At 47.3% G+C, this 17,371-nt stretch overlaps 2 protein-coding genes across 2 annotated transcripts in view; one reads left to right on the forward strand and one right to left on the reverse strand.

Moving 5' to 3' along the window:
- Window positions 1-1,562: 1,562 nt before the first annotated feature.
- LOC124026065 (putative protein TPRXL) lies at window positions 1,563-11,123 on the reverse strand. Its single transcript, XM_046339239.1, has 2 exons — window positions 11,011-11,123; window positions 1,563-2,322 (listed from the first exon to the last, which is right to left on the reverse strand). The coding sequence occupies exons 1-2, from the start codon at window positions 11,121-11,123 to the stop codon at window positions 1,563-1,565; spliced, it is 873 nt and encodes a 290-aa protein (XP_046195195.1).
- Window positions 11,124-11,303: 180 nt separating this feature from the next.
- LOC124026066 (exocyst complex component 4-like) overlaps window positions 11,304-17,371 on the forward strand; it is a 53,804-nt gene continuing 47,736 nt past the window's right edge. Inside the window, exons 1-2 of the mRNA XM_046339240.1 lie at window positions 11,304-11,447; window positions 16,163-16,323. Of these exons, the coding sequence (XP_046195196.1) occupies window positions 11,304-11,447; window positions 16,163-16,323 (305 nt within the window). The remainder of the gene's footprint in view (window positions 11,448-16,162; window positions 16,324-17,371) is intronic.

Below are 17,371 nucleotides of genomic sequence, written 5' to 3' on the forward strand. Positions count from 1 at the left end.
CCGCGTCTCCTGTTGTGACGTTATCTCCACGTCTCCTGTCGTGACGTTATCTCCACGTCTCCTGTCGTGACGTTATCTCCACGTCTCCTGTCGTGACGTTATGTCCGCGTCTCCTGTTGTGACGTTATGTCCATGTCTCCTGTTGAGACGTTATCTCCATGTCTCCTGTTGTGACGTTATGTCCGCGTCTCCTATCGTGACGTTATGTCCATGTCTCCTGTCGTGACGTTATGTCCACGTCTCCTATCGTGACGTTATGTCCATGTCTCCTGTTGTGACGTTATGTCCACGTCTCCTATCGTGACGTTATGTCCACGTCTCCTATCGTGACGTTATGTCCGCGTCTCCTGTTGTGACGTTATGTCCATGTCTCCTGTTGTGACGTTATGTCCACGTCTCCTATCGTGACGTTATGTCCACGTCTCCTATCGTGACGTTATGTCCGCGTCTCCTGTTGTGACGTTATGTCCATGTCTCCTGTTGTGACGTTATGTCCATGTCTCCTATCGCGACGTTATGTCCAGGTCTCCTGTTGTGACGTTATGTCCATGTCTCCTGTTGTGACGTTATGTCCATGTCTCCTGTTGTGACGTTATGTCCAGGTCTCCTGTTGTGACGTTATGTCCATGTCTCCTGTTGAGACGTTATGTCCACGTCTCCTGTTGTGACGTTATGTCCATGTCTCCTGTCGTGACGTTATGTCCACGTCTCCTGTTGTGACGTTATGTCCATGTCTCCTGTTGTGACGTTATGTCCACGTCTCCTGTTGTGACGTTATGTCCATGTCTCCTGTCGTGACGTTATGTCCATGTCTCCTGTCGTGACGTTATGTCCATGTCTCCTGTCGTGACGTTATGTCCATGTCTCCTGTCGAGACGTTATGTCCATGTCTCCTGTCGTGACGTTATGTCCATGTCTCCTGTTGTGACGTTATGTCCATGTCTCCTGTTGTGACGTTATGTCCACGTCTCCTGTCGAGACGTTATGTCCACGTCTCCTGTTGTGACGTTATGTCCACGTCTCCTATCGTGACGTTATGTCCATGTCTCCTGACTCTGTCTGTGTGTGTTTGGATTCTGTATAAGCCAAGGCCAAACCAAAGCCATAATTACATTAAACAACCAATCCAAGCTGTTTGTTCACACTGTGGGATGTTAAGTGCCGTTCAGATTCGTTACCAGCCAGCCTATTCCCTACATAGTGCACTACTTTTGACCAGCACCTATAGGGTTCTGGTGATAAGTAGTGCACTGTATAGGGAATAGAAGGCCATTTTAGGACACAGCCCAGTAATGTGTCCATTTGAAGGGTGTTTGTGTTAACCTCTTGACTGGGGCTGGATGGAACGCTGATTACATCTGTAGCCACGTCATTTGCCGAAGTGCACCCTGAATTACAGATGTGTTCATATGCCAATGGTCTGCTAATGAATTTGACCTTTTTAATTTCCCTCTGCTTATTTACATGCACACACACTATCCCACCTTCCCACCCTGCCACCCACACAAACGGTTGTCTAATGATACTGACCTTTTTATTCAGTGTGTTTGTTGATGTGTTTATCAGCTGCCTGCTGATTGGCTCCTGCGGTGGTGGGTTGGGAAGCCCATTATGAAGTACCTCTCACGGCCGGGGGGACAACAACAGGAAATCACAGAACAATCCCCAGTTAGCTGCATTGTGTTGATGTGTGATTGGGACCACAGGACTCCTCTGGTTGTCTGAAGGAGCACAGGACGAAGGTGGGGAGACAGCCTAGCCTGGTTGTCTGAGGGAGCACAGGACGAAGGTGGGGAGACAGCCTGGTTGTCTGAGGGAGCACAGGACGAAGGTGGGGAGACAGACTGGTTGTCTGAGGGAGCACAGGACGAAGGTGGGGAGACAGCCTGGTTGTCTGAGGGAGCACAGGACAAAGGTGAGGAGACAGACTGGTTGTCTGAGGGAGCACAGGACGAAGGTGGGGAGACAGACTGGTTGTCTGAGAGAGCACAGGACGAAGGTGGGGAGACAGACTGGTTGTCTGAGGGAGCACAGGACGAAGGTGGGGAGACAGACTGGTTGTCTGAGAGAGCACAGGACGAAGGTGGGGAGACAGACTGGTTGTCTGAGGGAGCACAGGACGAAGGTGGGGAGACAGACTGGTTGTCTGAGAGAGCACAGGACGAAGGTGGGGAGACAGACTGGTTGTCTGAGGGAGCACAGGACGAAGGTGGGGAGACAGCCTGGTTGTCTGAGAGAGCACAGGACGAAGGTGGGGAGACAGACTGGTTGTCTGAGAGAGCACAGGACGGGGTGGGGAGACAGACTGGTTGTCTGAGAGAGCTGAGAAGGTGGGGAGACAGACTGGTTGTCTGAGAGAGCACAGGACGAAGGTGGGGAGACAGACTGGTTGTCTGAGGGAGCACAGGACGAAGGTGGGGAAGACAGACTGGTTGTCTGAGGGAGCACAGGACGAAGGTGGGGAGACAGACTGGTTGGATGCACACACACATTGGACACACACGCGGATCCACACATTTGAACACAGATATTTTACATTCTCAGACACAGGCTCAACCCAAAACTGTGGACACAGATGTACCTATAAACACACACACCCCACAGGTTTACCTATAAACACACACACCCCACAGGTTTACCTATAAACACACACACCCCACAGGTTTACCTATAAACACACACACCCCACAGGTTTCCCTATAAACACACACACCCCACAGGTTTCCCTATAAACACACACACCCCACAGGTTTACCTATAAACACACACACCCCACAGGTTTACCTATAAACACACACACCCCACAGGTTTACCTATAAACACACACACTCCACAGGTTTACCTATACACACACACACCCCACAGGTTTACCTATACACACACACACCCCACAGGTTTACCTATAAACACACACACCCCACAGGTTTACCTACAAACACACACACCCCACAGGTTTACCTATAAACACACACACACCACAGGTTTACCTACAAACACACACACCCCACAGGTTTCCCTATAAACACACACACCCCACAGGCTTCCCTATAAACACACACACCCCACAGGATTCCCTATAAACACACACACCCCACAGGATTCCCTATAAACACACACACCCCACAGGTTTCCCTATAAACACACACACCCCACAGGTTTCCCTATAAACACACACACCCCACAGGTTTCCCTATAAACACACACACCCCACAGGCTTCCCTATAAACACACACACCCCACAGGATTCCCTATAAACACACACACCCCACAGGTTTATAAACACACACACCCCACAGGTTTCCCTATAAACACACACACCCCACAGGTTTCCCTATAAACACACACAAACCCCACAGGTTTCCCTATAAACACACACACCCTATAAACACACACCCCACAGGTTTCCCTATAAACACACACACCCCACAGGTTTCCTATAAACACACACACCCCACAGGTTTCCCTATAAACACACACACCCCACAGGTTTCCCTTAAACACACACAAACCCCACAGGTTTCCCTATAAACACACACACCCCACAGGTTTCCCTATAAACACACACACCCCACAGGTTTCCCTATAAACACACACAAACCCCACAGGTTTCCCTATAAACACACACACCCCACAGGTTTCCCTATAAACACACACACCCCACAGGTTTCCCTATAAACACACACAAACCCCACAGGTTTCCCTATAAACACACACACCCCACAGGTTTCCCTATAAACACACACACCCCACAGGCTTCCCTATAAACACACACACCCCACAGGATTCCCTATAAACACACACACCCCTATAAACACACACACCCCACAGGTTTCCCTATAAACACACACACCCCACAGGTTTCCCTATAAACACACACACCCCACAGGTTTCCCTATAAACACACACACCCCACAGGCTTCCCTATAAACACACACACCCCACAGGATTCCCTATAAACACACACACCCCACAGGTTTCCCTATAAACACACACACCCCACAGGTTTCCCTATAAACACACACACCCCACAGGTTTCCCTATAAACACACACACCCCACAGGTTTCCCTATAAACACACACAAACCCCACAGGTTTCCCTATAAACACACACACCCCACAGGATTCCCTATAAACACACACACCCCACAGGTTTCCCTATAAACACACACACCCCACAGGTTTCCCTATAAACACACACACCCCACAGGTTTCCCTATAAACACACACACCCCACAGGTTTCCCTATAAACACACACACCCCACAGGTTTCCCTATAAACACACACAAACCCCACAGGTTTCCCTATAAACACACACACCCCACAGGTTTCCCTATAAACACACACACCCCACAGGTTTCCCTATAAACACACACAAACCCCACAGGTTTCCCTATAAACACACACACCCCACAGGTTTCCCTATAAACACACACACCCCACAGGTTTCCCTATAAACACACACACCCCACAGGTTTCCCTATAAACACACACACCCCACAGGTTTCCCTATAAACACACACACCCCACAGGTTTCCCTATAAACACACACACCCCACAGGTTTCCCTATAAACACACACACCCCACAGGTTTCCCTATAAACACACACAAACCCCACAGGTTTCCCTATAAACACACACACCCCACAGGTTTCCCTATAAACACACACACCCCACAGGTTTCCCTATAAACACACACAAACCCCACAGGTTTCCCTATAAACACACACACCCCACAGGTTTCCCTATAAACACACACACCCCACAGGTTTCCCTATAAACACACACACCCCACAGGTTTCCCTATAAACACACACACCCCACAGGTTTCCCTATAAACACACACACCCCACAGGTTTCCCTATAAACACACACACCCCACAGGTTTCCCTATAAACACACACACCCCACAGGTTTCCCTATAAACACCACACCCCACAGGTTTCCCTATAAACACACACACCCCACAGGTTTCCCTATAAACACACACACCCCACAGGTTTCCCTATAAACACACACACCCCACAGGTTTCCCTATAAACACACACACCCCACAGGTTTCCCTATAAACACACAAACCCCACAGGTTTCCCTATAAACACACACACCCCACAGGTTTCCCTATAAACACACACACTAGTAAACACTCAAGTTATTCTGGTGTTTACGAGTAAATGAGATTCCACCGTAAAAAACAATATGGTGGAACACCCTACTTTCTAGGGCCATATGCAATATAATAATCCATTCAGATGTGATTCCATTTCCCCGTGTTGTTTGGGATGCATCACTCCTTTATCTGTCATTAAACAGATTGAGCCTAACCACCTCGTTGACAATTTTACAGCTGTTCAAAATGTTGATTTTGCACCTTATCAAAATGAATGAATTTCTACGATTTGGTCTGTACCTAAAATCCCTTTTACAGTATATCTAGAGAGAGAGGGACGGTTTGACTCAAAGTAGAACCGGCTCCTAGCAGTGTGGCTGCTGAAGGATAGTGTGTGTTGGGACAGATAACACTACTGTTTGTCTGAGGAAAGAGGAGCAGGAAGTTGGAATGTCAGACCTGTTAAAAACGGTCTCCTGGTTTGAAGGAAAAGGGAGTTTACTTTGAGCCCATGATACAAAATCCAGCTGTCATGTGGCTTGTATGAGAAGTTTGATGAAAAGTAACATTGTGTGGTGCTATGATAATGAATCTCATTCTACACTTACACTTACACACACACACACACACACACACACACACACACACACACACACACACACACACACACACACACACACACACACACACACACACACACACACACACACACACACACACACACACACACACACACACACACACACACACACACACACACACACACACACACACACACACACAGTACACACTCACTCACAGAGTACACACACACGACCCCGCTGAGTGAACATCTCCATCTATAACCTGATCACCCAACTCAGTGGTTGCCATGGGTGATGCTTTGAGTGGGCGGGTTCCAACTCCGCCCCTCCTCCAGAGTGTACTGATGCGACCATCACCGTGGTAACCCCCTGAGGAGAAAGGAGGGAGAGAGAGAAAGGGATGTGTGTGTGTACATCTTCATTAGCACCATGGTGATATGTATTTCATTGCCTTCTGTGGGGGGGGTCCCTCTCTGTGCTCCATTAGGTCCATATGGAACCTTTTTGGGGGTACACACAGTACACACACACACACACACACAGTACACACACACACACACACACACACACACACACACACACACACACACACACACACACACACACACACACACACACACACACACACACACACACACACACACACACACACACACACACACACACACACACACACAGTACACACACAGTACACACACACAAACACACACAGTACACAAACACACACAGTACACACACCGGACGTGTTCACCGGACGTGCTACCTGTCCCAGACCTGCTGTTTTCAACTTTCTAGAGACAGCAGGAGCGGTAGAGATACTCTTAATGATCGGCTTTGAAAAGCCAACTGACATTTACTCTTGAGGTGCTGACTTGTTGCACCCTCTAAAACTACTGTGATTATTATTATTTGACCATGCTGGTCTTTTATGAACATTTAAACATCTTGGCCATGTTCTGTTATAATCTCCACCCAGCACAGCCAGAAGAGGACTGGCCACCCCTCACAGCCTGGTTCCTCTCTAAGTTTCTTCCTAGGTTCAGTACACAAACACAAACACACACAGTACACAAACACACACAGTACACAAACACACACAGTACACAAACACACACAGTACACAAACACACACAGTACACAAACACACACAGTACACAAACGCACACAGTACACAAAGGCACACAGTACACAAAGGCACACAGTACACAAACGTACACAGTACACAAACGTAAACAGTACACAAACGTAAACAGTACACACACACACACACACACACACACACACACACACACACACACACACACACACACACACACACACACACACACACACACACACACACACACACACACACACACACACACACACACACACACACACACACACACACACACACACACACACACACACAGTACAAACACACTCAGTACACCCACAGTGCACACAGTATACACACACACACAGTACACAAACACACACAGTACACACGCTCACAGATACTTTCAGACACACACAGTGTACACAGTACACACACACACACACGACCCCACTGAGTGAACATCTCTACATCTATAACCTGATAACCCAACCCAGTTGTTGCCATGGGTGATGCTTTGTTGTGGGCAGGTTCCGCCGCCTCCCGTCCACCGGGGTGTAATGATGCTGCCATCACCGTGGTAACCCCCTGAGGAGAAATGGGGGAGAGAGAGCGAGGGTTGATTACGACGTTTGACAGAATGCTGTCTGGGGAAACCACGGCATTCTCAGGAATAGTGTTAGGGTCGGAGACACAACTCAATCTGTGTGTGTGTGTGTGTGTGTGTGTGTGTGTGTGTGTGTGTGTGTGTGTGTGTGTGTGTGTGTGTGTGTGTGTGTGTGTGTGTGTGTGTGTGTGTGTGTGTGTGTGTGTGTGTGTGTGTTGGGGAGCCATCTGTTAAAAGGTGAGTGTGATATAAACACACACAGCATCCAAGGCGATGGTGGTGATGATGATAAGGGTTTTAACCCACCCTGGCAAAGCACATTCTGCTCTTTCATGTTGTGACCCCCCCCTGTGGATACAGTCAAATACACAAGATTGTCATCTTACTGCATGTGGCATGTCTAGCTGGACACTGTTGAATAGCGGAAACCGGGTTACTGACATTTCCCCAGAATTCCCACTCCCTTTTCCCGGGATAAACAACTGTGAGAAACCGGTCAAATAGAACTGTTAAATGATATGCTGTGTCTCTGTGTTCTCTATGGACCACGGCCTACTCTGCTATCTGCATGATGAATCACCAACACTCCGAGTGGGGACCTCGCATCTCCATATGGAACGCAGTTTACAATGCATGTTTCATCTCATCCTGGTCACTTCTTTTCTTGTGAACGGTAGGACTACATTTGCTACAGCATAGTTTATGCTACATTAATATCAGGATTGCATGCGTATCTAATTTACACATTTCCATCTGGCTTTTGGGGATCACCTTATTTTTTCATTGTAAAGATGCAAAATTGCAGCTACAGAGTTTTACAACAGCCGATCACTCGAATAGCATTGCTTTAAATCAGTGCGCACGCGAGCACTCTGTCGTTCTCTCTCTCCATCAATTCTATTAAAATTGCATCCAAAATAGATAAGCCTAATCATTTTCAAGGTCTACAGTACCAGTCAAACGTTTGGACACCTACTCATTCTAGGGTTTTTCTTTATTTGACTATTTTCTACATTGTAGAATAATAGTGAAGACATCAAAACTGTGAAATAACACATATGGAATCATGTAGTAACCAGATCAGGGTTAAACAAATCAAAATTCATTTGAAATTATTCAAAGTAGCCACCCTTTGCCTTGAAATCAGTATTGCACCCTTTTGGAATTCTCTCAACCAGTTTCACCTTGAATGCCTCTACAACAGTCGTGAAGGAGTTCCTACATATGCTGCCACATATGTTGGCTGCTTTTCCAACTCATCCCAAACCATCTCGATTGGGTTAAAGTCAGGTGATTGTGGAGGCCAGGTCATCTGATGCAGCACTCTATCACTCTCCTTCTTGGTCAAATAGCCCTTATACAGAGGTGTGTTGGCTCATTGTCCCGTTGAAAGACAAATGATAGTCCCACTAAGCACAAACCAAATGGGATGGTGTATCGCTGCAGAGTGCAGGGGTAGCCATGCTGGTTATTTTTAAATATTTTTAATTGAGGCTTTATTTAACTAGGCAAGTCAGTTAAGAACAGCAAAATACCAGTCTCAACGTCAACAGTGAAGAGGTGACTCTGCGATGCTGGCCTTCTAGGCAGAGTTGCAAAGACAAAGTCATATCTCAGACTGGCCAATAATAAGAAAAGATTGATGGGCAGAAGAACACAGACACTGGACAGAGGAACTCTGTCTAGAAGGCCAGCATCCCAGAGTGGCCTCTTCACTGTTTACAATATAATTGGTTGTGTGTTATTAGTTTAAGCAGACTGTGTTTGTCGAGAAATCCAGGTAATTTCAAAGGGTTCACATACTTTTCTTGCCACTGTATATTTCTCAATATATCAAGGTGTTCTCCGACCTCTTTCAGGTAATTAATGCAATGCGGTATTGGCCTTGGAGTTAGCTAATGAATGATGGGTTATGCTTCTAACTTACTGCCTTTGTCTCTCGGGCAGAATGTCCCTGCACTCTGCTGGCTTCTCTCCTTAGCTCATGCTGTCCTAGAAACGTATTTCATTTAACTGTTGATGGCGAGGGAGGAATGACACGGGGAATGAAGTGACAATAGGTAGAGGAGGTTGGCTAATACGCACACAACATTACGGGAAATATTATAAAAGGTAGCCTATATATATATATTTTTTTAAACCTTTATTTAACTGGGCAAGTTAGTTAAGAACAAATTCTTATTTTCAATGATGGCCTAGGAACAGTGGGTTAACAGCCTATTCCGGGCAGAGCGACAGATTTGTCCAACGCTCTAACCACTAGGCTACACTGCCGCCCCATCAGCCTACTAATTCTAAACATTGAAAATATACCCTATTATATTTTCTTGCCTGTAATTGTCACTTTGTAGGCTGCATGTCCTGCACCAGCATAGCATGTTCTCTCCATGTAATACACTATCATTCAATACAATACAGTAATAGACTGCAGTCCACATTATAGACTTTTGTGTTTTTCAGTTGGGCATAATGTGTGGTAGCCTATATATCAGGCTCTGTATTGGATAATGGCACAATCGTTGGGCGATGGATCACAAAATGTCTTTAATGTATGGCTCATCAGACTCCGGTAGCATAAGGCTTGAACTTTGTTACCGATCAAACCTCTAATCAAATCCATACATGTATATGTTTTATATGCTTTTAAATGGCACTTCCGGTTTTGTTGGGAAATACCGGTGTCACCCTGGAGAAAAGTGATTTGTTCTTGGGTTGGAACATTCTGTAAAATATCGGGGAAATATTCAACCCTACTGTGCACATGCTGTCAGCTTGACCCATACATTATCCAAACCCTTTCATTAATTCATCGTGCATGATACTGTATGTGAATAAGAACACAAACATGCTGCTCTTAGAGAGCCATAGAGAGCTGAGGTTGTAAATAAGCATCTCTCTGTGAGGAACTATGACATTCCGCTCTCAATTTGTGCATCATTCCATTAGAGAAGTAGTTGGTTGGATGCATTCACTGATGTAAACACTAACAGCGGGTGCTGATTGGCTGTGATCTGCACTTTAACTCACCAGAGAGTCCTTTGATTTGACGTGATCGGAGGTGACAGCTTGTGATAGGTGTTTTTCACTCTTCTATGAAGAGGCCTTGAGAAGAAGCTTTTTTTTGTGACATTTCATTGTCATGTGACTGTTTACATCTTAAATGGTGCCCTATTCCTATTATATTGCACTACTTTTGACCAGGGCTCATAGCGTTCTGGTCAAAAGTAGTGCACTATGTAGGGGTTAGGGTGCCATTTGGACACAAACACTGAATCGTTCCTATGAAGTGAACACCAATCCTCAAACGGGAGGGAGGGAGAGAGAGAGTTTATATTTCCATTTAGATTGAAGCAGGGCCTAACATGTCTAATGCCATCCAGCCAAGGTTTGTTTGCAGAACTACTGCATGTGTTATTTACAATTTACTGCGTGAACACACGCACACCAGCACGCATACATGCACACTGGAACAAACACACACAGAAAGATGATCAACTATTTTACAACCTTACACACATATGCATGCGCACAACCCCCCCCCACACACACACTGGAACAAACACTTTTACAAAGAGAATCTACCCTTTCATAACCAAACACACAGCCCTCCCTCACTGGTGTAAAGGGGAGTCACACATGAGTAGGACAGCGTCTGGCAGATCATTCATCAACGTCAGCATGGCCTCACGCCTCTGAGACTCCCTCTGCACACGCCGGATGGCCCACATGCTTCTGCTACTTCAGTGTGTGTGTGTGAGCGTGTTATTTGTGTTTGTAGTACCCTGCCCTGCAGACTTGAATGTGGGGTGACACGAGTCACAGCCGACACAGGAGTCAGCGGTTTTGGGTCAGTGATGAGAGTGACGTGGCGGAACGCACGGGGTTAAATGCTCTGGCCCTCTCGGTCCATGGGGGCTGCCCCTCGATTAATGGAGAAACCCCTGACCCGTTTCAGGGGCACGACTGAGCCCCTTTACAGCCCTCTCCAGATCCCTCTCCAAGACCTTGAATGTGTGGATCTGTTCGTGACAGAGACAGGACAGCAGTACAGGGTAGAAGATTTGGCATAGTTTCCATGTCAATTCAGTCTGTACATTTAATACCATTTATTGGATCAATTCTACAGTTTCAGTAATATGGCAAGGCCTAGTAGTGGACCATTCAATAGAGAGCATCCCCTGGGCACAGGCGGCAGTTCAACGTCTACTTTTGATTTACATTTGGTTCAGTTGTCAACTAACATGAATTCAATGTGAAATCAACCAAAAATATCATCATCTCAAAGGATTTATGTTAAAAGTTGGGACTTTTTGCTCATCCAATCTGTTTTCCGCGTTGATTCAACGTCATCAATTATATTTTTTGGGTTGAGATTACATTGATACAATGTTGATTCCACCCGTTTTTGACCAGTGTGCATCATGGCAGCTTTAAGTTCCTTTCGCTATTTCACTCAGGACACCCTGATGCACTCAAGGTCCAAAAATGCTCAACATGTCCTGAATCATCCCAATCAGTGAGAGGAATGAGAGAAACTGTCCTTAGATCAGTCTCTTTATAGGAAGATGACTAGTGTACTATTATCACACTGGAGCTTCAAAGTCATCAAGAACACAGCCTGCCACTTCCACCGGATACCTCCCCTGCTCTCGCCTGTATTCAGGAGTGTTTACAACTCTAATAACTGCTATTATCACCTGCTCAGGCATCGCTATGGCGATACCACTGCATTAACGGCGGCAGCCAATGACACGACAGTCTGAGTGCTCACTGTGCACTCTTTTTATCATTAGCTCTCAGAGATGGGGCCTTTCACACTCTGATGGAATTTATGCTGTTAAATTGCTGAATTTCTAGACCCATTTTGTGTATCGCCGGCCTCAATTAAATTAGCTTTCAGCTGGGCTCCGACACAACATAGAACAAAAGGAAGTGCAACGTGCAAGTCAGCCATGTTTCACTGTGTATGTGTGTGTGCTTTGGTTTTAATGCATTTTATAGAGGAGTACTAGAGAGAGTGTGACTGTGAGTCTGTTGCTTAAAGCTAGAGTGTTTGTGGAAAGAGAGTGAGTTGTCAATAAAGTTGTCTCATGGGAAAAGTTTCACCAGCCCCCAGAATGCATTTCGTCTCCTCCTTGTGTAACCGTTAAATAAGATGGAGAGGTCCCAATGTTGTCAAGACCTCTGTGAATTCTCTCTTTCTCTGTCTCTCTCGCCCTTCGTCCTTCTCTCTCTCTCTCTCTCTCTCTCTCTCTCTCTCTCTCTCTCTCTCTCTCTCTCTCTCTCTCTCTCTCTCTCTCTCTCTCTCTCTCTCCTTCTCTCGCCCTTCGTCTATCTCTCTCTCTCTCTCCTTCTCTCGCCCTTCGTCCCTCTCTCTCTCCTTCTCTCGCCCTTCGTCCCTCTCTCTCTCCCTCTCTCTCCTTCTCTCGCCCTTCGTCCCTCTCTCTCTCCTTCTCTCGCCCTTCGTCCTTCTCTCTCTCCTCTCAATCTGCGGCCCTTGATGACTGTTTAATGATTTCTGCTACAAAGACGAATGGCTATGTTAAATGAGCAGAATTAGACAAGGCAAGCGGAGCCAGAGCATTTGTTCCAGGAGTAATGGATCTGGGATCCATTGTTTACCATTCCTGACCTGCTGATATCCAGCCTCACTAACTCATAGTAGGAGAGAGAATGAATAGTTGACTTAGTGTTTAAACACCAAAGAAAGAGAGAAAAGGGGAAGATTATATCATTCTTTTAAGTTTTTTAGCAACTGAAGGTGATTTGAAAGTGAAATCTAACAGTTATATGGCTGATTCATTGGAGTTGGCTTTAGTTCTTACCCAATAGCAGGATGGCCATCATCTCCTTGGCTTCACAACGACTCCTTCCATCGTCTCTGTGATGACAAATAGAGAAAGTCCTCTTCCTGGCTCCATCACACACTCACTGGGGGTTCTGGACTGTGTGTGTACTGTGTGTGTACTGTGTGTGTACTGTGTGTGAACTGTGTGTGAACTGTGTGTGTACTGTGTGTGTACTGTGTGTGTACTGTGTGTGAACTGTGTGTGTGAACTGTGTGTGTGAACTGTGTGTGAACTGTGTGTGTACTGTGTGTGTACTGTGTGTGTACTGTGTGTGTACTGTGTGTGTACTGTGTGTGTACTGTGTGTGAACTGTGTGTGAACTGTGTGTGAACTGTGTGTGTACTGTGTGTGAACTGTGTGTGTACTGTGTGTGAACTGTGTGTGAACTGTGTGTGAACTGTGTGTGTACTGTGTGTGTGTACTGTGTGTGTGTTCTGTGTGTGTGTTCGACTGTGCACGTGCCTGTACGTCTGCTTGTGTCTAGAAGTTCCAGCCCTCCCCTGCTGAGTGAATGGGTCCCTGCTCTCCTCCGACAGGCTGGCAGAGGGCCGTGGACAATGGGACTGGGGCGTTCCCTGGCGGAGTTTCATGACAGGGACCAGCCTTGTGGAGCTCTGGGTATGGGCAGCGCTACAGATCATTACCCCCCAGCAGGGAGAGGGACCAGGGGGCCAGCCAGTAGTCCCTTTAATCAGTAACTGCCCTGTTCAGGCCCCTGCTGTTCCCTGCTGACTACACCCTGCCACAGCTGGACATCTTCAACAGTGTACGAGTTGGTACAGCCAGCTGCCACTGCTAACCAATACTGCTGCTGCTACTTACACGCTTTGAAGTACTGTGCTACTTCTAAACTAGCGGTTAGCACTGCTGTAGCTAATGCTAGTGAGTTTCAATGGATCACTCCACTGTGTGTGCGCTAGTATCGGTCTTTATTTGAATCAAACACACTTTGTCTTGGTCTGACCCATAGAAACAACTCACACGCTAAGAAATGCATTTGTATTGATAAAATACCAGATGAAATGAATGGACATGATAGAAAATAGTGAGGAAAAATAAGTAAATAATTCAATTAAGAGGAAAGAAGGTAGTTGTTCCTCACTGCGAGGTCCATACAGAAATTGTTTGTCGAGATCGGTGTGGAAGAACTTGACTGGCTTGCACAGAGCCCTGACCTCAACCCCAGGCTCCGCAGCAATGTTCCACCATCTAATGGAAAGCCTTCCCAGAAGAGTGGAGCCTGTTATGGCAGCAAAGTGGGGGACCAACTCCATATTAATGCCCATGATTTTGGAATGAGATGGTCGACCAGCAGGTGTCCAAATATTTCTGGTCATGTAGTGTAGGTCTGTGGCAGTGGTTTCAAGTTAGGTGTGTGTGTGTGTGTGTATGTGTGTGTATTGAAGTGTCTGCTTCTGTCCTGCTATTTGTTACGCTACACTGGCTAACCTGTCATGACTGTGGTCCTTCTGTAGCTCAGTTGGTAGAGCATGGCGCTTGTAACGCCAGGGTAGTGGGTTCGATCCCGGGACCATCCATACGTAGAATGTATGCACACATGACTGTAAGTCGCTTTGGATAAAAGCGTCTGCTAAATGGCATATATTATTATTATATTATTACTGTAGGTTTGTCCGAGCTCACTGGGGATCTTGTCATGCGTATAGGCATAGGTACACACCACACACACACACACACTCACCTGATCTCTCTCACACACCACACACACACACACACTCACCTGACACTCACACACACACACACACACACACACACACACACACACACACACACACACACACACACACACACACACACACACACACACACACACACACACACACACACACACACACACACACACACACACACCTCCTGCCACTCCTCTGACATGGTGGTATATCGTTGACAATGACAAGCTCCCAACAGCATCCAGTCCCTGACAGGAGAATATAGTCATTGTATTAGATTGGTTGCCTGCTGACGGCTTTGCACATTGGACAGGAGAGACTTGACAGTCCCACTCCTCAACACTGGTGTTACACAGACTTCATCAAAGTAGTGCACTATATAGGGAACAGGGTGTCATTTGGGACTCAGTGATATGTTTCATGGTTAAGGGAGGACAAGGGAGTGGCTGAATTACAAGGACCACTGGGCTCAGAGCTGAGGCGACAGTGATATGTTTCGTGGTTAAGGGAGGACAAGGGAGTGGCTGAATTACAAGGACCACTGGGCTCAGAGCTGAGGCGACAGTGATATGTTTCGTGGTTAAGGGAGGACAAGGGAGTGGCTGAATTACAAGGACCACTGGGCTCAGAGCTGAGGCGACAGTGATATGTTTCATGGTTAAGGGAGGACAAGGGAGTGGCTGAATTACAAGGACCACTGGGCTCAGAGCTGAGGCGACAGTGATATGTTTCGTGGTTAAGGGAGGACAAGGGAGTGGCTGAATTACAAGGACCACTGGGCTCAGAGCTGAGGCGACAGTGATATGTTTCGTGGTTAAGGGAGGACAAGGGAGTGGCTGAATTACAAGGACCACTGGGCTCAGAGCTGAGACGACAGTGATATGTTTCGTGGTTAAGGGAGGACAAGGGAGTGGCTGAATTACAAGGACCACTGGGCTCAGAGCTGAGGCGACAGTGACAGTTTTGTGGTTGAAATGAAAAGCTTTATGTGGGATGAGGTTAGGACTCTTTCACAATGTCATACCACAATATGTTTCATATTTATTTATTTATTTGATATATAAGTTCAACTGCCTTCTTTTTTATAATGAGAACAAAGAACAAAACAGTTTCACTAGTGTCTAAGTATTAACAGCTGAAACATATTCTCTACTTCTCTCCATGTAAGGAGCTTGATTATTTCTGCCTGGAATGAAACATTCCATGTATCATTCTGAATGTGTTAAGCCTGTATTTGTGTGTCCTCTCCAGAGCACAGTAGTCGTGGAGAAGTCCATCCAGGACCTGATGACTCTGATGCAGGACCTGAGTGCCTACTCCAACCAGTTCCTGGAGATGGTCTGTGACAAGCTGAAGGAGTACAAGGAGGTCTGCAACACCTCGTACAGGTAAGAGTTAGACTGACTCAGGACCAGCATGAGGAAAGTGGTTCCTCCCTTCCTTGCTAGAAGGTATAGAAACACCAATGTCATTTCACTCCATTTGTTCTGCTTGAGGGTATATTGTGCTTCAGCAGTGCTCTCTCTCTCTCTGACACACCCTCACACCTGCTGTGCTTGTCTTCATCTGGCTGAACCCCAAAGAGATTTAGGCTGACCTGTGCAGATGGAGCCCCAGCGCTCTGCCTCCCCTCCTCTACCCCCCCATTCTCTACCCCTCCATCCTCTACCCCTCCATCCTCTACCCCTCCATCCTCTACCCCTCCATCCTCTACCCCTCTACCTCTCCTCTACCCCTCCACCTCTCCTCTACCCCTCCATCCTCTACCCCTCTACCTCTCCTCTACCCCTCCATCCTCTACCCCTCTACCTCTCCTCTACCCCTCCATCCTCTACCTCTCCTCTACCCCTCCATCCTCTACCCCTCCACCCTCTACCCCTCTACCACTCCTCTACCCCTCTACCTCCCCTCTACCCCCCATCCTCTACCCCTCTACCTCTCCTCTACCCCTCCATCCTCTACCCCTCCATCCTCTACCCCTCTACCACTCCTCTACCCCTCCGTCCTCTACCCCTCCGTCCTCTACCCCTCCGTCCTCCACCCCTCCGTCCTCTACCCCTCCGTCCTCTACCCCTCCGTCCTCTACCCTCCGTCCTCTACCCCTCCGTCCTCTACCCCTCCGTCCTCTACCCCTCCGTCCTCTACCCCTCCGTCCTCTACCCCTCCGTCCTCTACCCCTCCGTCCTCTACCCCTCCGTCCTCTACCCCTCCGTCCTCTACCCCTCCGTCCTCTACCCCTCCGTCCTCTACCCCTCCGTCCTCTACCCCTCCGTCCTCTACCCCTCCGTCCTCTACCCCTCCGTCCTCTACCCCTCCGTCCTCTACCCTCCGTCCTCTACCCCTCCATCCTCTCCTCTACCCCTCCATCCTCTCCTCTACCCCTCCATCCTCTCCTCTACCCCTCCATCCTCTCCTCTACCCCTCCATCCTCTACCC

The sequence above is a fragment of the Oncorhynchus gorbuscha genome, unplaced genomic scaffold (genome assembly GCF_021184085.1).
Source record: "Oncorhynchus gorbuscha isolate QuinsamMale2020 ecotype Even-year unplaced genomic scaffold, OgorEven_v1.0 Un_scaffold_2549, whole genome shotgun sequence".
Taxonomy (NCBI): Eukaryota; Metazoa; Chordata; class Actinopteri; order Salmoniformes; family Salmonidae; genus Oncorhynchus; species Oncorhynchus gorbuscha.

Excerpts from the sequence above, each read along its gene's own strand:
- LOC124026065 (XM_046339239.1), bottom strand. The coding sequence starts at position 11,123 with ATGTGGGCCATCCGGCGTGTGCAGAGGGAGTCTCAGAGGCGTGAGGCC. Across the intron at positions 2,323-11,010 it reads TGTGACTCCCCTTTACACCA|CTCTCTCAGACAACCAGTCT; the intron begins GTGAGGGAGGGC and ends CCACCTTCTCAG.